Source organism: Notechis scutatus, chromosome 2 (genome assembly GCF_049901735.1).
Source record: "Notechis scutatus isolate UNSWTSFEM ecotype Mainland chromosome 2, rNotScu1.2, whole genome shotgun sequence".
Classification (NCBI taxonomy): Eukaryota; Metazoa; Chordata; class Lepidosauria; order Squamata; family Elapidae; genus Notechis; species Notechis scutatus.
This window is the reverse complement of record NC_142010.1, coordinates 17,532,825-17,555,226: the sequence shown is the minus strand read 5'-3', so window position 1 is coordinate 17,555,226 and position 22,402 is coordinate 17,532,825. Positions and strand designations below refer to the sequence as shown.

At 39.8% G+C, this 22,402-nt stretch overlaps 1 protein-coding gene and 1 long non-coding RNA gene across 2 annotated transcripts in view; one reads left to right on the top strand and one right to left on the bottom strand.

Annotated features, from left to right (window-relative positions):
- LOC148131849 (uncharacterized) overlaps positions 1–22,402 on the bottom strand; it is a 387,282-nt gene that overhangs the window by 321,267 nt on the left and 43,613 nt on the right. The window lies entirely within an intron of this gene.
- LOC113427734 (uncharacterized) lies at positions 19,998–21,452 on the top strand. Its single transcript, XM_026690264.1, has one exon. The coding sequence runs from the start codon at positions 19,998–20,000 to the stop codon at positions 21,450–21,452; it is 1,455 nt and encodes a 484-aa protein (XP_026546049.1).

Below are 22,402 nucleotides of genomic sequence, written 5' to 3'. Positions count from 1 at the left end.
AACCTACACATGATATACAACTGAAGGTTGGGGGCCAGATATCCAGAAACCTATCACCTCTTGTTGAGACAACAAGGGCAGAAGAGACCATAAAAATTCCAGCTCCGGAAGATAAGCTCTGAGAAACTCTTCAAAAGATCTTTCCCAAAGAAGGGGAGGGGGGAATTAACATGTTGGGTCCTTGTTTGACAAAATACACATCAGGATAAGGGGAGGGCTCCTAACTTCCTTTATCTACCACTGCATGCCTGGGAGTCGTTAGACTCTGCTTTGAATCCTGCTGGAATTATCTCATTTCAATAAAGAATTGCTTTTGAAACATCCAGTGATCAGAAGTTCATTCTTTTCGGTTGAATGGGAAAAATCCAGTAGCTGACAGAAGCAATAACAGTGGGGGGAAATGAATAACAGTTGTACAAGGCTTCAATCTGAGAGATGGAATATAATTCCATTACATTTCCAAGATGAATAAATCATGCAATAATAAATGTGTGAAATGCCAATAAGGGGAAAAATGAACATTTTATTGGATGTTGTGGTTATGCAAAAAGATTCAAAAGGACCTAGACAAAATTCACCAAAACATTCAGAAAATTCTGAGAACAAAATTTTAAAATCAAAACCGTTTGATCACTTGGACATCTTTCTATTTTTTTTTTCTGTAGGCAATAGTAAGTCAATAAATAATGTTTCTAACTCTTGTGTGTATCAGTCTTAAATATTCAAAAGTCATTCTCTAAAAATCAGTGGTGACAAAGCCTGCAATTAGACATTTAGATTGTAATATTGAATTATGTCATTTGACACAATACTATTAAACTTCTATCTTTTATATGAGAAGAGACTAAATCTTTTTTTCTGCTTTGCTTGATTGGGAGTCTCTAACGATGTGTTACTATGGTTTCAAGGATAACTAAGAACAGAGCTAAGAGCCACAGTGGACTTGATCTGCAGCCGCTTAGCTAGATAATTTTTTTTCTTTTCTTTTTCCTGCCAAGGATATAATTCCCATTGAAGGATGTGATTGTTCCATCAAGGGACCCATTCAGGACAGTCTGACTACCTTTTGCTCATAAACATATTTTTGTCACACTAAAGTTTGTTCTCAGCCAGTCCTTGAGTATTGAAGATTTGTCTTTAAATGAATCCAAACTCCAGCTTATCTTTAGGACAATGATGGTTTATTCAATATAGCATCAAACAACAAATACTCTAATCAGGCAAGAATGGCTAAAAGCCAGGCAAGGTTAGAGTTGGGTTTGAGTTTTCTCCCTTTCTTTTTATCACCATTATCATGAGACACACTGTTGAGGTAATTCCCCGTTAGGAGAATGAGTGCATACAGGGAGATGTATTTGAGAGTAGTGTTTGAATAATACACACAGAGCACACAGATACACTGTACAGTAAATGTAGGTTTTTACTTCCAGAAAGGTTTAAGCAAAGTCCAAAATAAGCAATCCAAAAGTCATTCACAAGTAAATCAGTCAGTTTTTCAATCCAGGGATAATCCAAATATCAAATTCCAGTGTCAAAAACAGTTCATTATCAGACTTACATTAAATCCAGTAATATCAGTCAATTAGAAGAAATGGAGCAACGGCAATACTTTCCAACAGAAGGAAACAGAGATACTCACTCAGACACACTCTCTTCTGAGACTAAGACTAAACAACCCAGGTTTCTGGCTCCATCTTATGGCCATTTGAGAAACCACACCCAATTGCATGCTCTTGCATTCCCTTAAAGATATAGTACTAAAATGTTTATCCTGGTTCATATATTTCTAACCCAAATACCTGTTAGGTGGCTTATATTCCTAACATACACCCCACCACACCCAGGCATGGACATGGTTCTAATTCTGGCCCATTAACCCTAAATGCTATTAACCCTATAATATGTCTACATCCCTACCCTGTTCCGACCCTCACTAGCTGATCCCCACCTGGTGCACCTTCATCATGTTTTAACCTAAGTCCTAATTACCACCTATATGTGCCCCAACCCACTTTAACAATATGTACCACATCAATAAAGAGCCAGTTCCAGCAGCCCCGCTGTTGTTGCAGAATCCATCCTGCAGCCCCGCAGTTGTTGCAGAATCAATCCTCAGCTCTGCTGAGTTATTCCAAAGCCATTGGCCAGCACACAAGCAGAAATACAGATCTGGCAGCAGCAGAGATAAGCAGCAGCATATATATGGGCAGCTGACTTGCTGTGAGGCATATTCAGAGCTGACAGGCTCTGGGTGAACTTGGAGCCAGACATTTGTCATGCAGTAAGAGAGTTGAACAATTTTTCTCTAGCCAGTGAGAACTTTAGAATTCCTTCTCAACCTTTCTTGGTAGAGATAGGACCCCTTCCTACAGTCAGGTCAGATACCCCAAAATAAATACAGTATATCCAATAAGGGAGATAGAATTCTTTATTATTGGCCAAGTGTGATTGGACACACAAGGAATTTGTCTTGGTGCAAACGCTCTCAGTGTACATAAAAGAAAAGATACATTCATCAAGAATCATAAGGTACAACACTTAATAATAGTCATAGGGTACAATAAGCAATCAAATCATACTAGGAAACAGTCAATAAAAATAGTTGGGATACAAGCAACAAGGTTACAGTCATACAGTCATAAGTGGGAGGAGATGGATGAAAGGAAGGATGGGAGGATTAATAGTAATAGTAATGCAGACTTTGTAAATAGTTGGAATTATTTGTTTAGCAGAGTGATGGCATTTGGGGAAAAACTGTCCTTCTGTCTAGTTGTTCTGGTGTGCAATGCTCTATAGCAGGGGTCCTCAACCACCGGGCCGCGGACCGGTCCCGGTCCGTGGAGCACTCTGTACCGGGCCGCAAAGAAAAAAAATAAAAAAAATGGCGGCTTTCTTCGCCTTCGGTGAATGCTGCTGGGATTGGGGATCAAGGACACAAATGAAAGAAGGGGAGGGAGGAAGCAACCGAAGCCTGTCCTGCTCTCTGGCTCAGCAGCTTCGGTTTCCTCCCGCCTCGTTCCTCTCTCAGTCGCTCTCTCGCTGCTCCACCAGCCCAGGAAGAAACTGCTTCAAAGAAGCTGGGGGGTGGTGGCTTTTCCTGTCGCCGCAGCTCCTCCGAAGTGCCCGTTTACCCCCACCCGCCCGCCCGCGCGCTTCAATTCAGTGCTCCGTTCTGCCTGCCTGCCTTCGTTTCGGAGCAGCTTGGCTGAGAATAATAACTATTCATCTCTTTTTATCAGCCAAAGCTGCTCCGAAACGAAGGCAGGCAGGCAGGCAGGCACAACGGAGCACTGGGTTAAACTGCGTGCGCAGGCAGGTGGGGTGGGGGTAAACGGGCGCTTTGGAGGAGCTGCGGCGACAGGAAAAGCCCTCCCCCGGCTTCTTTGAAGCAGTTTCTTCCTGGGCTGGTGGAGCAGCGAGAGCGACTGAGAGAGGAACGAGGCAGACACCTGAGGGAGGGAGGGAGACACCTGAGGGATGGGGCTGAGGGAGGCAGGGCCGAGGCGCTCCCTGAACTTGGTGGTTTGCTGGCAGATGTTTTATTACCTGACTAGGTAACAACATCAGATGTTACCTAGTCAGGTAATGAAACGTCTGCAAGCAAACCACCAAACTCGGATTCTTTCTCTCCCCCCCCTCCCCCCCTGGTCCTTGAAAAAGTGTTTGTGCTTGAAACTGGTCCCTGGTACAAAAAAGGTTGGGGACCACTGCTCTATAGTGTCATTTTGAGAGTAGGAGTTAAAACAGTTTATGTCCGGGATGTGAGGGGTCTGTAAATATTTTCACAGCCCTCTTTTTGACTCGTGCAGGAAAATGTGAGTATGCTTCACTCAAGTTACCTATTCTTGAGATAACTAAATTTACAATAGCTGTCCCAAAGGTCCTTTTTCAAGAGGCAACTGGACTTTCTTGCTTTTCTTTGAGGATGTTTCGCTTCTCATCCAAGAAGCTGCTTCAGCTCTTGGATGAGAAGTGAAACATCTTTAAAAAACAAACAAACAAGGAAGTCCAGTTGCCTCTTGAAAAAGCACTTTTGGGGCAACTATGACCTGGATGACTGAGAATCTCCATAAGACATAAATTTACAATACTTCCTTCCAACTGCAGACATGGCTCTATCCCAAGGGTCTTCAAACTTGGCAACTTTAAGACTTGTGGACTTCAACTCCCAGAATTCCTGAGCTAACATGACTGGAGGAGGAATTCTGGGAGTTGAAGTCCACAAGTCTTAAAGCTGTCAAGTTTGAAGACCCCTGCATGAATTTCTTCCCTCCTTCTGGAATGAAAAACAATGCCTCACCTTTATCCTGTCCTTCCATTGCATTCCCTTTATGCATGGATCTACTGAAACTATGAGCTGGATTTAAGAAATCTGATAGCCAGGTAAACCTTCATTATCTCTTCCCAAAATTTGAATCTGCAAATGAACAGCTTTCACCTTTCTTGACTTGAATGCCAATTCCCTGCAACTTTGGGGATTTTAATAAAACATTACTAGCCAGAAGAATTCAATCAATTTCTTTCTGAATTACCTAATTACCTAATGAAGCACCTAATAGTCAGGGAGATGAGGGAAATAAACAAGAACTGGATTATAATCAAAGAGGGAAGAAATGATCCAAATACAGATAGCACTCAACTTACAACAGTTCACTAATAAATTTATAATGGCACTGCAAAAAGTGACTTGTGGCCATTTTCACACTTATGACCATTGCAGCATCCACATGGTTGTGTGATCAAAATTCAGATACTTGGCCCCTGGTTCATATTTATGATGGTTGCAGTGTCCCGGGAGTCACGTGATCACCTTTTGCAAATTTCTGGACGGCACTTTAAGTCAATAAAATCCCACACCACTAGACTAACAAACAGTTTCTTTCCCTGGGCCATCCGAACCGCAAATAAACACAAAGTCACTACCTTATTAAGATGTGAAATCTCAATACCTCACTCAGATTTATAATAACATATTACACTATAATCCATCTCTTGTGTATTATACTCGGCAAAGCATCACAGTCTTCTTCTTCTTCTTCTTCTTCTTCTTCTTCTTCAAAGTCAATGGGGAAGCCAGATTCACTTTGCAACCATGTTATTAATTTAACAATAGCAGTGATTCACTTAACAACCTTTGCAAGAAAGATCATGAAATGGGGCAAAACCGACTTAACTTAACAAATTTTGGGCTCCAGGATGGTCATAAGTTGAGGACAACCAATACAGTTGCACTGGACAACTAGCGTGGATTTTCTTGTATTCTAAATTTGCCTTTTTGAAATGTATTGCTAATAATTTAAACCTTCAATAATTTAAACCTTCAAGAAGACTGGAAAAAGTCTTTCTTCTAGAAACCAGAAACTGGCAGAAAAGTATTTCATACATCATAAATGGAGAACTTTTGTTTTCAGCTAATGAACAAAGCAAAAATTCAAGCCCACTGTATCTCCTGATACTCCTGTCTTCTCATTACCTGTCAGGATGTCTCTGAACAGGGATATAACATTCTTTTGTAATCTTTTCAGGAAAATTCCAGTATTTGAAGAAGAAGCAATCAACCTATTTTCCAAAGCAAAAGAAAGCAAGACAAGAAACAATGGATGGAAACTAATCAAGGAGAGAAGCAACCTAAAACTAAGGAGAAACTTCCTAACAGTGAGGACAATTAACCGGCGGAACAACTTGTTGTCAGAATTGTGGGTGCTTCATCATTGGAGGTTTTAAGATGAGATTGGACAGCCATTTGACTGAATTGGTATAGGGTCTCCTGCTTGAGTGAAGAGTTGGACTAGAAGACCTCCAAGGTCCCTTCCAGCTCTGTCCTGAATATAAATTAACTGAAATATTTCACAATCCAAACTTGGGACTGTTAGGGTGAAAGGAGTACTGACTTCCAGTTTTTCCCTCTGGAAGAGTGCCAAACCATCCCAAAGAGATTGGAACAAGAAGAAGATGTTCTACTAATAAAAGAGAGTATTTGTAGCTCGGGGTTGAAATGAGAGATCCTTGGTACTCTCTGAGCTTGCTTGTTTTCTTGCAGATATTTTATTACCCAAATTAAGTAACATAATCAAGTAACCTCTACAGGAAAACAAGCAAGCTCAGAGTGCAGTAATAACTACTCAGGAAGTTCTGTGTCACTGTGATCTTGAAGCTTAACTTCTAATTTTTTTAAAAGGCTAAGAATGGTATTGTTTCCTTATATAATGAAAAATGTGGGACATAATTATATCCTTCTGGATTATATGTATAATTATTGCTTTATAATATGTTTTGCCCAGTGAATCTTGCATAAGAGTGCAACTTTCATTACCTTTCATTGCCAAAATTGAAAGTAAAACTTCTTTGCAAACAGGAATCTCACAGGTGTCTCTTTTTAGTAAGATGTTCTGAGTTACAGTTTGATTTTCACTGCCTTTTTATAAACCAATGGCTAAGTGGGTATTTTCATGCATGGAGCATAATGGTAGAACCAGCACACAAATGGGCTTTGACCACACTGCCATGCTCTCCATCTTGCAAAATTTGGCTCTGTCATATGTGCTTCTGCATATGTAACTAGCTGTACCCTCATAGTAGGGTTGGCCTTTCTAACTCTGACATCTTCCTATGACTTTCCAGGTTTCACAGTTTTTTAATGTGGTAGATGCTGAAATGGAAGAGAGGAGAGGCAAATCAAGCATCTTAGAGTGGTCTGCAGAAGCACACTCTCCCTATTCTTGCACCAGAGATTGGTGGACTCCCCCACCCATCAGCTGGTGACATGTTCAGGTGGGGAAAGCAACAAACAAACCCTTGCTACAACAAGTAGCACACTCACCTATAAGAACAACACCATTTGACTCAGAGCAGCAGATGCAATATTGGTGGGATAGAAATTATCAGTAGGTAAAGCACATTTGTGAGAACCAATTTAATGCAGAGTTTAAGGCACCAGATATGAACTTGGAGGCCATGAATCCTAGTCTTTCCTTAGGTACAATGTCCAGCTGATTGACCTTACGCCAATCACTCTCTCTCAGTCTAGGAAGAAGGAAGCAAGGGCAAACCACTTCTGAAAATGCTGCCAAGAAATCTGCAGGGAACTCATCCAGGCAAGCATCAAGATTCAACACTGACTTCAATGCCATAAAAAAAAAGAAAAGAAAATTTATATCACCATTGTTTTATGCCAGTCAGGGTTGGGTGGATTCATTCCACTTTCACACAATAGTGCAGAAAAACCTTACACTGGATCAGGAACTCAATGAGGAAGATATCTTAACATATGCCATCTTAAGATATGCCATTTTTGTTTGGGTCTGGACTGAACTTCAGAAGTTCCTTCCTTCCTTCCTTCCTTCCTTCCTTCCTTCCTTCCTTCCTTCCTTCCTTCCTTCCTTCCTTCCTTCCTTCCTTCCTTCTACATCTACATGAAGCATCTACATGGAGGGAAGTATGCAGAGGGGTACCCCAAGGCTCTGTTTTAGGCCCAGTACTCTTCAACATCTTCATCAATGATTTGGACAAGGGGACAGATGGGGAACTCATCAAATTTGCAGATGACACCAAGCTGGCAGGAATAGCCAACACTCCAGAAGATAGGCTTAAGATACAGAAGGATCTTAACAGACTTGAACATTGGGTGCTATCTAACAAAATGAAATTCAATGGTAAAAAAAAAGTAATGTTCTACATTTAGCCAAGAAAAACAAAATGCACAGGTACAGTATATGTGGTACCTTGCTCAGTAGTGGTAACTGTGAGAGGGATCTTGGAGTCCTACCATTTAAATATGAGCTAGCAGTGTGTTGCAGTTGCCAAAAAAGCCAGCACAGTTCTAGGCTGCATGAATGAGGGATAGAATCAAGATCAGGTGAAGTGTTAATACCACTTTATAATGCCTTGGTAAGGCCACACTTGGAATACTGCATTCAGTTTTGGTTGCCACGATGTAAAAAAGATGTTGAGACTCTAGAAAGATTGCAGAGAAGATCAACAAAGATGATTAGGGGACTCGAGGCTAAAACTTAAGAAGAACGGTTGCAGGAACTGGGTATGTCTAGTTTTTTTAACATACATTGTAGCCATTTTATTGAAAATTTGTAATGGCACGTGGGAAGGAACTTGGGAGACAGCGCGTAAAGATACTGCCAAGTGATCTGTCAGTAAAGGAACAACAGAGTCACAGCTGGAGGATCGAGGACAACTTGCCACATCCAACTGACTGCAGCCAACTTGTCATGGCCAACTCAACACGGGACAATTCACCATGGCCAACTCACCATGGGACAACTTGCCACAGGATGAAAGTTACATAATATCAAAGAAATCATGGAATAGAATAATTTTAAAAAGAATGCAAAAGAAGGGACAAAATGAAATGTGAATAGCAATAGTATATACTTATATACTGCTTCATGGTGCTTTACAGCCCTCTCTAAGTGGTTTACAGAGTCAGCCTATTGCCCCTCAACAATCTGGGTCTTCTTTTTAATGACCTCGGGAGGATGGAAGGCTGAGTTCAACCTTGAGCCAAGCAAGACCGGATGTCAACTATAAAATGTGTATACAAAATGTATGTTAATTGGAGCAACTGCCCGGAACCCTGACACTCAAACTGCCAAACTGATGGCAGCCAGTGATCAACAGAAGTAGCTTGCAGTACTGCATTCTATTCGCTGTGCCACCGCAGTTCAGAGTGACAGAAAATAAAATATTTTTAAAATTATTTTAAGTAAGTGTCCCACAGCGAATTGTCCCATAGTGAGTTGGCGGTGGAAAGCTGGCTGCAGTGAGTGGACCATGGCGAATTGACAGTGGCAAGTTGGCCATGGTGAGTTGCCCTATTCTGCAGCTGGATACATAGGGGTAGAGGCTGAGAAGAGACTCTCCCTAGTATCTTGAGCTGTAAAGCGGGTGAAGGAAGAATTATTCTTTCAAATTTGCAATATTTTTAGCCTTACAATTGACCAATTTCACTCTTCTTCCATTGCATTGTTTATTTTACATTGATGTAACTGAATACTGCAGCAAGTTCTGTCTGGGTGCCCTTTAAAGTTGTTCTCTGTGGTTTACATGATTTTCAGCCAGCAAATTGTAGGCAATTCTAGTTTGGAATCATGAAGTTTGTAGTCCAGCATTTATTAAACCTGGCAACTTTAAGTCATGTATACTTCAACTCCTAGAATTCCCCAGTTAGCACAATAATTCTCTATCCATTCAGAGCTTAGCATGGAATATCTTGTATTTTGATTCAGTCCTGCACATGCATACTTTCCAGTTTAATTTTCTCCAGCACAATTTTCCAGTATTTTATTTTTGGGTTTTTAACTTATTCTATAACATGGAGACAGGATCTTCTTCTGCTTGGTTATCCCAGGTGACAGTATATCCTTCCTCTCCCAAGTATTAGGCAGATGATAAAAGCATAGGGTTTTAATCAACCTTTAAATCTTGATTATTTTCATGGTTAACAGTGCTTTTGATTATAACTAAGTTAATTTTGCCAAGTTTTATTTTCTGTATTTTTCTTTTTACCACGAACCATCTTGGAATGACCAGAAAGGAAGATATAAATTTAATAATTACAAAAATAAATAAATAAATAAATCACAGAATGTGCAAATTCTCTTTTTTTTTAATTTGAAGCTTGCTTCAGGTCTGCAATTCGTCACACCACGTTGATTAATGAATAAGTGCCACCCAAGTTCCTCGAATTGCTGATATATGGTCTGCAAATAGCACATGTGTTTGGACAGGGGAAAAAAAAATTCAGTGTTAGGCCAAGTGTCACTTTTCATGATCACGAAAAAGAGTTCACAGTAATTAAATTATACACTGAGCTAGTTTATGAAGATTCTAACCCCTTTAGATTCTTCTTTCCAGTAAGAGCTCCTGGTGTTCTTAGTGTTTTGAGGCTTACTTAATTCGGCTTTCCAAACCACATACAACTTGCATAATGAAATGTTTGCAAGCAAACCACCAAATTCAGAGAGCATCACAAACTCCACATTTCAACCCAGATTTATGGATATTCTCTTCTATTGGCACCAGCTCCTAGCTGCTCCTTATAATTGGGAGAAAACCCCAACATTTGATGCCTGGTGCTTTTTTTCAATCCTACCAATCAACTTTGCCTTACCCATTGCACCCCATGATAAGTGTGTTCCCCCCTCCCAAATATATTTTGGACCTTGTCTTTAACCAACTTAGTTAAGACTTCCTTTTCAATGGAGGTTAAATGACATCACATCCCCAAGACTGGGACTCATGCAGAGCAGGGGTGGGATTCTACAGGTTCACACCTATTCGCTAGAACTGGTTGTTAACATTCTAAGCAGTTCGGAGAACCGGTTGTTAGAATAAATTACTGGCCTAATCCTGTAAGGAAGGCAGGAAGGAAGCATTCTGGTGTTGCTTACGGAAACTGCCTCTCCGTTAACCCTTATTACATTCTTGGCAGGACTAGACTTCCTGTCTCAGGAACTTCTCTGGAGTATTTTCCCCTCCTTTGCTCGTACTTTGCTTGTGTGGAGTGACCATTCAAAGTTATAATGGCACTGAAAAAAGTGACTTACGACCATTTTTCACACTTACGATTGTTGCAGCATCCCCAAAGTCATGAGAGGCCAGGTGAGGAGATGCGTGCCTCGATGTTGAGTTGGCCACACCCAGCCATTCTCATTACCACCAAGCCACACCCACCAACTAAGCCATGCCCACAGAAGCGGTTGTTAAAAAAAATTGAATCCCACCCCTGATGCAGAGTTTGAAGAAAAAGTAACATACCATAGACTCTATAAATGAAAAGGAAGAGAAGGGAAAAGTGGGATGCTATAGGGAGTGGCTCAGAACACCCAGAAATTTAGGTGGAGAGCAACCATCACTGCCATGGCTCTTTCAGGCTGCTGAGGCATCCTCTGCAGCTGCCTGCCCTATTGTATTCCGGTGCTTCGTTCTTATTTCTTAGCATCAGAGTTCAGCCTTAAAGTAGTGGGGAAAAAATGCTTTAAAAGATTTTGTCTTCAAAAAATTTTGGCGCCTCCTCGCCGACCAGGCGGTAGATCGCAACTCTCTGCGGCTATCGTTTGTGCTCTTTCGTCGGAGAGCCCCAATCATCCCTGATTAGGGGCTGAAACTGCCTTGGAGGGCAGCGGAGTAAGAGGAAGCAACAAGCCTGTTTGTGGGGAGCCGCATCTCCCCCCTGGGCTTGTTTTTTCCTCCCGAAGGCGACTGCAGCGATGGTCAAAATGGCCATCCGAAGAGGATGACTCAGCTTGACTAAGATTTGTGCAGGAGGAAGAAAGAGGTGGATAACATCTGAACCGGGACAACTGGGCAACATAACCAAATAAAAGTACCCGGGATTAAGGTAACATAGAACTTTTAAGAAAAGAAAGCGTGAGCGGCGAAATTACAAAGAGACAGAGAAAAAGGAAAATATTTTTGTCAGCTAAATGGGGCTTCGAACCGGGAAAGGAAGAAGCTGGAATTAAAGATTTTATGAAATTGGACTAAAATAATTTGGGAATAATCAAGTATAAAATTAAAGCTGGACTTAAGATTGTCAAAGAATAATAATAATAAAGTTTACAAATTGGAGACTGGATTGTGTTGGAATATTGAGGTTCGAAAAACCTTAAATAAAAATACAGGGGAAAGTGAAGACTTCGTATAATGGAGAGTGTCACCTTTTGATAAAAATTTAGTTCAAATAAAAGGAAAACATTTTGTTTTTGAATGAACTGATATGGATATAACATTACAGAAATATTGAAACAAAGTAAGAATTTTGGAAAGTGAAAGCAGAACCAGAATAAAGGAAAAAGCAAGGAAGGAAAGATTGTTTGTGGGACTGATTGATGTTTTTGGTTTAGACCCTGGACTGGAATAGCTGAGAACTTTAAAAAATTGAAAGAAGAAAGAAGGAAAGTAAAAGTGGTTTCTTTTGTGGACTTTAAGGATCATAAAATATAAAATTATGATATCTCTCTGGGATTTAAAAATGGAACTTAAAAATATGAGAGAATTACTACAGGAAAGAGGCGAATCACTTTGCTCTGTGCTAGAAAAAATGGAAATGGCGATTGAAGAACAAGAAGAAAGATTCTCAGAGGAGCAGGAATTGACTCAAGGAGAAGACATTTTGAATGGACAATTAACACAAAGAACGTTACAAAGAAGTGGGGAAAGAAGAAAGGTTAAAAAGTTGAATTTCAGGAAAGCAATTAAAAGGGGGAATAATTGTGAAGTTAGGAGACACAGGAAGATTCAGCAGAAAAGGGGAAGGGAAGATATTAAGGAGATAAATTGGAATGAGAAAAGTTATGGGGAAAAGAGAGGGAGGAGAAGCAGTAAGAAACACGCATGTGAAGGGGAGAAACACAGAACTGGTAAAATGTTGAAAGGAAATTGTTTCTTTACAATTAAAAGAAGGAATACTTGTGAAGTCAGAAATGCAGAAAGAATGAGAAAAGACATGGGCAAGAGAGGGGAGGAGAAGCAGTGGGAAACACGAATGTGAAAAGAGAAACACAGAACTAGTAAAATGTTGAAAAGAAATTGCCTTTTCAGAGATAATGGTTGATGAATTAAGGGGGATTCTGCAGGGTGACAAGGGGTAATAAGAATATTTCTGCAATTAAAAATATTTAGAAAATAGGGTAATATAGATACTGATAACTCTTATTAAAGGGGGAAATATGCTGTGGAATCCAATTGAGAAGATGTAATGACTAATGGTTTATTGGGAATTAAGATGAGGGAATAAAGGTATATTCTAATCATTAAGGTGGAACACTTAAAATAGTAAAAGGGAAACTTATACTTGTTCTTTTTCTTTTTGTGTGGGTGTGTTAAGATCTGTATTAATTTAGAATTTATAAAAAAAAAGTGTAATGGAAAGGGAATGTGACAGACTAAAGAACCAGCTAAATTAATAAGCTTAATAAGTTTAATATAGATTTTTAAAAGCAAGGAGAGACATTGAACTTCATTATTACCATTATTAGGCAAATATATATTGTTTATTTTTATTTTTAAAATAAATATTAAGGATTATACTTGAAATAATTGAAATGAAATTTAAAAATGTTTAGATTGGGATTAATGAAAGAATTTAGAATTAAACCTTATTATTATTTATTAGGCAAATATATATTGTTTATCTTTACGTTTAAAAATAAATATTAAAGGATTATATTTGAAATAATTGAAATGAAACAAAATTGATTGAAATTAATGAAAGAGGCTAGAATTAATGTGTTTGTTTCTCTCCTTACTGAAAATTTGGAATGGAAAAGGTAATAATAGAATTAAGTATGCATATATCAATGTATAATTTCTGTCATATTTGTATGTAAAGATGATGACCCGGAAATATGTTGTCCACTAAAAAGAGATTTTTGTTTTTAATGTGAAAACTGAATAAAGTCTGTTTAAAAAAAAAAAAAAAATTTTGACGCCACCTCTGGCCAGTTTTTGGCGCCACCTCTGGCCAGTCAAAGGAATTTGCCTGCAGATGCACGCAAGGGGACAGGGTGCAGGCACCGCTTTAGGAGATTGTTTATGTCTGGAAAGAGGCGGTCGGGATTTGGAGTCCCCGGGGTCACGAAGGACAAAGCTAGAAGTTGGCCACATGGGACAATTGCCTCAAGTGGTTGCTATAGTTTTTTGCAGAAATTAAATCCAGAAAGCACACACAGATGACTGATTTGGCAGGATTCATTAACTTCTTTATGTACATAATAATATATGAGTAAAAGTATAATACCAATAGTAGATTCTTCCAATGTAACACAAGCAGAGAAGAGAATAGTTTCAGGTTCAACAGACAAGCCCAGACAAGTTTGCAGCTTCAGAGCTCAGAGCAAACTAGTTTCAGTTCTCAGCATAGCACTCAGAGCTTCAGGGCCATGCCCAGGCTTCTTCAGTTTCAGTTTTTAATTCAGCTCTCATTGGCTGACCTTGTTACCATGTCTCTGCCAGTTCATGAATACTCTGGCATGGGTTCCATAACTGGTCAGCATGCAGAGCTTCTAACAAATGCAGAGTGTTTCCTTACCCCAGAATTTCTGGAGCCTTTGAAAAACTTTTAAGACATGTGGACTTCAACTCCCAGAATTCTTAGGTAGGGAATTTTAGGAGTTGAAGTCCCCATGTCTTAAAAGTGTTCCATGACTGAGAGGGACTGCCTTCAGCAGGTGAACATGTGGCAAGGAGTCTTGCTTTGTGTTTTTCTCTGCAACTTTCTACAAAAGCATTTGTGATGCACATTGGTGTCTGGCCACCAAGAAGAGACACGGATCTTGGAGAAGTGAGGGGAAACCAGGGGTCTGCGAGGTTGGATAGAGAGACTGTGAATGGTTCTGCGGGGATGGCTGCTTTCCACTTGTTTATTATATAATGAGCACATTTATTAAGCAACTTACTTTTAAGTCTTTTCCTGAGAGGTGCCACTTTTTGAACTGGATATATATATATATATATATATATATATATATATATATATATATATATATATATATATATATATATATATATATGTATGTATGTATGTATGTATGTATGTATGTATGTATGTATGTATGTATGTATGTTGTGGCTCCGGACTTGGATTCAGCTCCTGTGGCTGATATGAGCTCAAGTGAGGAGGACATGGCAGAGAAATATGAGCCAGCATGGCTCAGTGATTGGAATGATAATCAGGAAGAGGAGATGGACGTGACAAGAGAGGACAGACCTGATTTAGTAGAATGGTCAGGACCTTCGACCTCCTCTGGTTCAGTATCTGATCATCAGCCGGGAATGGCTGACAGAGAAGTTTTAAGAGAGTCTTCAAGTGGAGGCGAGAACTTGGAGAATTGTTGGTTAGATGTTAGGAATAGACGCCGCTTTAAGAGGCAAGGCCAGCTGGGCAGCAGGAGAAGGTCAAGGGAGTAATTAAGGAAATTAACTGTTGCCCTAATAACTATAAAAGGATCCGCCTGAGTTTGAAAATTTGTCAGGAACAAAGCGTTTAATTTACGTGGAGAAGCAACAGTCAAAGCTCGGAGGCTTGTGGATTTAAGCCAGGATTAATGTGCTCTATGTAGACTGTGAATAATAGCAGCTGTTATCTTCTGAAACTCCTCTTCGTTTGTTTTGCTTTTGAGGCGACTGCTTTCGGGCGTTGCTTATTTGCTTTTGAAGGTGGGACATAACATATATATATATATATATATATATATATATATATATATATATATATATATATATATATATATGGATCTTTGGTTATTCGGGTTTTCTCCGCGTAAGATTCAAAGTATCTGAAGCAGCGTTTCGGCGAGGTCCCACTCGCCATCTTCAGGCTGGTGCTTTCGGCTTAGTGCCAGTGCAAGCACTGCTTGCACTGGCACTAAGCCAGCACCAGCCGAAGAATGGCAGTGGGACCGCCAGCGCCTAGATACTTTGAATCTACTGCGGGAAAACCCGAATAACAAAGATCCACATACAAATACCATGAGAACCTCAGAAAACATATATATATATATATATATATATATATATATATATATATATATATATATATATATATATATATATATATATATATATATATATGCTGGAATGGAATTCCCACTGATGGTTCTGTGACATCACAGCTAAAATGGTCAATCAGAATCAAAGCACATTTTCTCTGGTTCTTAACCTCTTCCCAAGTCCCATGGATGCTAGAAAGTACCCAAATACAGAGGTGAGTGGCTCCCACCCCCCATTTCTAATTGTAACCCCTTTGCTTTTCTCTCAGTCCTGAACTATCATCCTAACCCATGATTAATTTCTCTGGCTTCTTTCCTTCTTATTCAAAGCCCTTGGCATTCACATTGAAGTTTATTTAATGCAAAATGTTATCCTTCTCATCCTTTTTTGTTTTGCTATTCTTGTATATTCAAGATGGGTTTTTGTTTACTTTCATGTTTATAGGCATAAAATGGGAGCCCTGATACATTTTTTAAAACTAAATAGAGAACCATGTCAGGCAATTCTTCTGGGTGGTTATATCAAATACTGGGGAGAGGGAGAGGGGGAAGGAGTGAGAGAGAGGGAGTGAGAGAGAAAGTGAGAAAGAGGGAGGGAGAGGGAGGGAGGGAGGGGAGGGAGGGAGAGAGGGAGGGAGAGAGAAAGTGAGAAAGAGGAGAGGGAGAGGGAGGGAGGGAGGGAGGGAGGGAGAGAGAGGGAGGGAGAGAGAGAGAAAGAGAAAGGGAGGGAGGGAGAGAGAGAGAAAGAGAGAAAGAGGGAGGGAGAAGGAGGGAGGGAGGGGGAGGGAGAGGGGGGAGAGAGAGATTTCTTGGAATGTCTATGGAGATTCTCAGTCATTCAAATCATAGTTGTCCTGAAAAGAAAAACCAGAAAATCCAGTTGCCTCTTGAAAAAAACACCTTTGGGACAATCAATCATATTGTATTTGTTGTATTGGTCGGACGGACACACCAGGCAGACACAGGAGCTGAAGAATAACGTTTCTTTATTTGAAGTAGTAACAGATTAACGTGGCTGCCCAGCTGGGCTGGCAGCTGGCTGGCTGGAGCCGAGCCCAAAAGCCCCAGTTGATGCCGTTTGACAGCTCCTTATATAGTCTGCTGTCAAACGGCACCAACCAATGGGAACAGTCGGTGGTCCCGCTCAAAATGCGGACCAGGTTGAAGACTTAGCTGGTCAGGGACACAACAGTATTTATTTCTCTTTGAATAATTTTTAATGTAATGTGGGATTATTTCCTGATTAGAAAGCTGAATTTCTTTCATAAAGCTGACAGCCAAGAAAACCTCAGGAAAACTGTCCGTGGTTGGTTTAAATTCAGATGGCATATTAGGGGAACTTCAATTTAGACCCACATCTTTACAATTGTTTTTATGTTTAAGATAACTTGGATTCTCATAACACCACATTATTTGATCTTTCCACATACCCCAAAACCTTTCCAAAAAGAAATACGATGAGATACCATCTCACAACTTGTGAGAGATGGATTTAGCTTCAGTTGTCATGTTGCTTCGGTGCTAAAAGCACTAGTTCTAATTCTAGTTCTAATTCTACTTTGGGCACAAAGACAGCTGGGTGACTTCAGGTCCTGTCCTTTTCTCTCAGGAAATAAATACTGTAAGTATGCCCACTATTAAAATATTGCGACTAATTGTCAGAATTCAATAAATTAAAAAAATGTCATTTCCTCCCAACATACAGTTGATTTAATAGGCACATTCTATAAATGCAAAGTCTTCTCATTGCTGGATTAAGCAGCACCTCTTTTCAAGCGTCATATTTTAAGGCAGACCTGGGCACGTTAGAGCCCTGGGCCACATTCAGCCCTTCGATCCTGTGTGAGAAAATTGAAGTGATAAGGATAGGATAAAATAGGAGAGGGGGGGGGAGTAGTAGTAGAGTAGAGGGTGGTAGAGTAGAGTAGAGTCAAGTTGTATCAAATCAAATAGAATAGAATAGAATAGAATAGAATAGAATAGAATAGAATAGAATAGAATAGAATAGAATAGAATAGAATAGAATAGAATAGAACAGAAAATAGAACAGAACATAGAACAGAATAGAATAGAATAGAATAGAATAGAATAGAATAGAATAGAATAGAATAGAATAGAATAGAATAGAATAGAATAGAATAGAATAGAATTCTTTATTGGCCAAGTGTGGTCAGACACACAATAAATTTGTCTCCAGTGCATAAGCCCTCAGCATACATACAAACAACAAAGTGATGTCATAGATAATAATCATAAATCATAAGATATAATCAACAGTTGATGAATCATAATATACCAATAGGAGATGGTAGTAGGAAAGATGAGGTGAGAAAGATGAGAAGATGACAAGGATAAAAGCAATAAGATCAATTGGAAATTAGAAATCAAATGTAAATAAGTGTACACCATGCACAATAAACAAATGTATTATTTTTATTTTGCAGCCAATTGCTACCCGTATTTTTTGTTTCAATGTGTCTATGTGTGTGTACCTATGTACCCTCACAGCCCTATTGATTTGGCCCCTCATAACAGTACCAGTTTCTCATGTGGCAGCTTGTGAATATTTATTGTCCACCCCTGTTTGAAGGTCTGGGTTAATTAGCTTAAAATGAGTTGATGGTTATAAGGTTGTTTAAAAGTCTGATTACCAATAACCAATTCAATTACAAACATTTCCAGGTGAGGCTGTAAAAACCTCAACCTGAAATTCCACAGGAATCTCTTTCCCTCAATATTGATTAGGCTGCATTAAAAGTATTTTCTCACTTTGATTTTTGTGTTTTTATGGATAATTTTAAATGACAGTTTGAAAGCATGAATGTTAGCTGGGTGACTTTGGGCCAGTCATTCTCTGTCACCTTATGAAGTATTTATTCTGGGGAAAATAGATGAAGGGAGGAGCATTAGGTATGTTCACCACCTTGAGTTATTTATAAAAACAATGAAGGGGGGAAATAAATAAATAAATAAATAAATAAATAAATAAATAAATAAATAAATAAATAAATAAATAAATAAAATTACAGATGTGACTCTATGGAAGTGGTTTTTTGTTTAAAACTCCACAAATATTTTAGCAGCTTTTGGAACATTTATCTAATTACCAACAAATTTCAATTTGTTCAGTTTGCTTGTTTATTTATTCATTCAATCAATTTCTATATTCACCCATCTCTCATACATATAACTGTGGGTGGCTTAATGTCTATGGAGGTTCTCAGTCATCCAGGTGATGGTTGTCCCAAAGGTGCTTTTTCAAGAGGCAACTGGACTTTTGGGTTTTCCTTTGAAGACATTTCGCTTCTCATTCAAGAAGCTTCTGCAGCTCTGACTGGATGGTGGGGAATGGAAGGATTTATACTCCTTGCCGACAGCTGGTCATTTGCCTTCTTTTAGAGAGTTGTTGAGGCTACCTCAACTCTCTAAAACAATGCAAAGGACCAGCTGTTTTTTCCATGAACAATTTGCAATGCACTGTCATACTAGTATTTGATGACATAATTATATACATATACATAAGTAATAACTGTTGATAACCTGACTTTTCTAGGCATTTCTACACAAGTCTCCTTCATGAGCAGGGTATTGAATTAGAAGACCTCCAAGGTCCCTTCCAAGACCTCCAAGATCTCTTCTGTTATGCTATTCCCATTTTAAAGCCACCCAAATTAATAATCCATACCTCCTTAAACTGGTTATGTACTACATAAACAGCATTGGACCAGGACCTTCCTTCATAACACCATCTCTTTAGTCCTTATACATTTTCAATCTCTCCTCTAGCCTCATCTTCTGCTTTGTGTCTCCAACAACCTGAATTTTTATTTCACTAAGATAAGTATATCTCCGAACAACTGCATATTGCTGTGAATCCAGATTCTTAATATTTCCCCTGTTACTGTCATAAAACATTTCTATGCCTGTTTTAGATTTGCCATGAACAGAAGGGGGGAGAAATTTGAAAGAGCAGTGCAGCAGTTTGGAGCCGAAAGTGCATTCCATTCTTATCTTGCAAAGATTATAACTAAGCTACTGGAATTTCTGCCACGCAAATCTCTAATTGGAGAACATGATTGATGATTCTTGACTAGGAATGTGTTTCGTTGGAGAATATGAATTATGATACACCCAGAGGGGTTCAGGAAAACCAGGGCCAAGGATGACAGTGAATTACGTGTCTCAGAATCGGCTTCATACAGGTCATGCTGAACATGTTCGCGCCTAATAAATCCTTTGAAGTTTTTGAAGCTTGGCTCAAGGCTCATGATTTAATTAAGGCAACTGCTGGAATCCTGACAGTTACCTTTCAGACTTGGTTACTCTCTTGTGAAACCATGGACCATTAGGTTGACCAGCAAACCAGACCACAACTTGTACGAAACATCTCACATCCTCATATGCATTCTTTCTTTTCCAGATTTCGAATATTTAATGCCATTGCATGGGAAGACATGTTCGGTCCTGCTTCCATAATCCTTGGTCTTTCCTCGTATGGGTGCCTGCATCCCCAAAAACATACCGCCAACACCACTAAGTACAGAAAACTTACAGTCAGCACGCAACAGTTTGCAGATCGGGAATCGGGAATCTGACGAGATGGTGAGGGCTTGCTTAGATCATGCTGCCCAAGAGTTCCATCATGAGCCTCGCTGTCTACAAGATAATGCCACCTTGATTATTCAGGTGAGAGGAAGAAAGATAATGGAGTTTATCTCTGGTGGAGGAGAAAACAAAATTGTAGTTTCTTGGTTAAAAGGAAAAACACACTACCATATTGAGATCTCCACCTTGGAAGTGTACTTAGATCGATTGTCTCTTTCTCCACCTCCACTAACCTCTGAGAACTTGGAGAAAGTGAGACAGGAGCTTGCTAAATGGGACAACAGTACCAAAGAACTGCGGGCTTGCTTGGATATGTCTATAACAGAGATTGAGAAGGAACCTCCTTCGGTGAAGAGCAATGCTGAACTGACTATTGAGTGTGCTAACTCTTGCTTAGATTTCATTTCTGGAAAGGGGAGGTCCCGTATCCATATCTTCTTTTCTGATAAGCAACCTCACTATCGGGTTCGAGTTTCTTCCATGGATGTCTATTTAGACAGGTTGAGCTATCGCACAATGTTGCTCACCACGGAAAACTTGATGAAACTATGGAAAGAAACAGAAGACTTCAAAGGATGTACAGTAGACCTCCGAGCCTGCCTCAAGCGAGCTTTGCAGGAGTTTAATGCTTTGTCCCCACAACACCGGGCCAATGCCACTGTCTTCATTGACTGTGATGGGAAGAACTTCAAGATGGTTTCTGGGCGTGGAGATAGCTGGATCTCTATCTTCAACGTTATTGGAGATCAACATTGCCGCAGAGAAGTCGTTCTAGCATTGGGAGAGGTGGAGTCATCAAGCAAAGTAACAGGGAAACATGGGAAAGAAGGTCCATCATTTTGGATAAAAAGATCAGAAGCAAGGAGAAATGCAGAGGAAGGTCCATCTAGTCTGGCCAGGAGGACATCTAACCAGCCAAAAGGGCTGGCCATTGGGAAGAAATCTAAAAAGGGGACATCCAATATGATTGAGTTAAAAGAATTTGCATCAAATAATAGAAAAGCAGAGGAAGAAACAATGCTTGTCCAGGGAAGGACACTTTCCAGTGGGAAAGATACTGGAGTCTCCAATAGTTCAAAGGCACTGGGAAAAGAACTTTCTCTTCTACCAAAGTTATTACAAGCTGGTACCAAGAAACCCCAACCTGGTGGAAAAGAAAGTGATCTTGCGGGACCACTGAGTTTACATAGTGGGACAACAACAGAGGTGGCACTGGTCCATGGCAAGAATGGGGAAGCAGAGAGTGAAGTGGTGGCATCTAATGACTCCAGTGAAGAAGACTCATCTAACATTCTAGAGAAATCTTCCAACAGCAGACAGGGAGATGATGGACCAGAAAGATGACTCATCTAGAGGATTAAAGAGCCAGGATGATACGGTAGCCAGTCCTTTGACTGGTAAAACGATGGATCGATTCCAGAGACAGAGTAATGTTTCTGGTTCTGGAAAAACAGAGGGCTGGTCCATCAAATGAATTGTGCAAGAAGGATAACAAATAAATGATCTATGGACCTGAGATTCTTCTCCCTTATGGTTTCTTTCTGTAGGCTCTTTTCCCAATAGTGGCAATGTGTCCTTAAGCTCGTTCTGATACCACTGTAAGAATTTCCTAGTAACTTATTTTTGCGTCCCCCAAACACTGATGCTTTTCTGTCTCATTTGTTTTCTGTTTTAGAATTTCTAAAACATTTAAGTGGGTTGACTTTGCAGCTCGTGTTGATGTTTCAAGGAGACTGAAAGTAGCAGAAACGCAATAAAATAAAATACAGTGTAGGAATACGATAGGGCTACCACCAGTGGTGGGATGCTGCCTGTGTAACAACCAGTTTGCTAATCATGTGCTTTGCGTGCACACATGCCAGATGTGTGCTGTGCATGCATGAGCAGTTTTTGAAATTACCTTCGATGTTACTTCGAGGAAGTAACACAGCTGAGGCATGGCAATTCACTCTGCCACACAAATCAGCTGAGCAGATATAGGTGAGTACAGCGCAGGAATGGGCTGGCGGCCCCACATGATCGTTGGAGTGACAGGTTCGGAGCCAACTGATCATCGGAGCTAGGAGTTCACCTGAACCAGTCCGAACCAATAGAATCCCACCCCTGCCTAGCAGTCATCTGGAAAATCACCCTACTTACCTAAACTAAGTCAAGAATTCAAAGTAACATTCCTGCCTTCCCTGGATTAATTCAGTGTCCCTGTTCATTTTGTTGCAGCTGCATTGGCCAGGATGAGACCACTTCATGGGTGATGTTAATCCTGAAACAGTTTATGATGTTTTTTTTTAAAAAAA

What these genes read in the sequence shown, in the direction of transcription:
- LOC113427734 (XM_026690264.1), top strand. Translation starts at nt 19,998, where the DNA reads ATGGGTGCCTGCATCCCCAAAAACATACCGCCAACACCACTAAGTACA.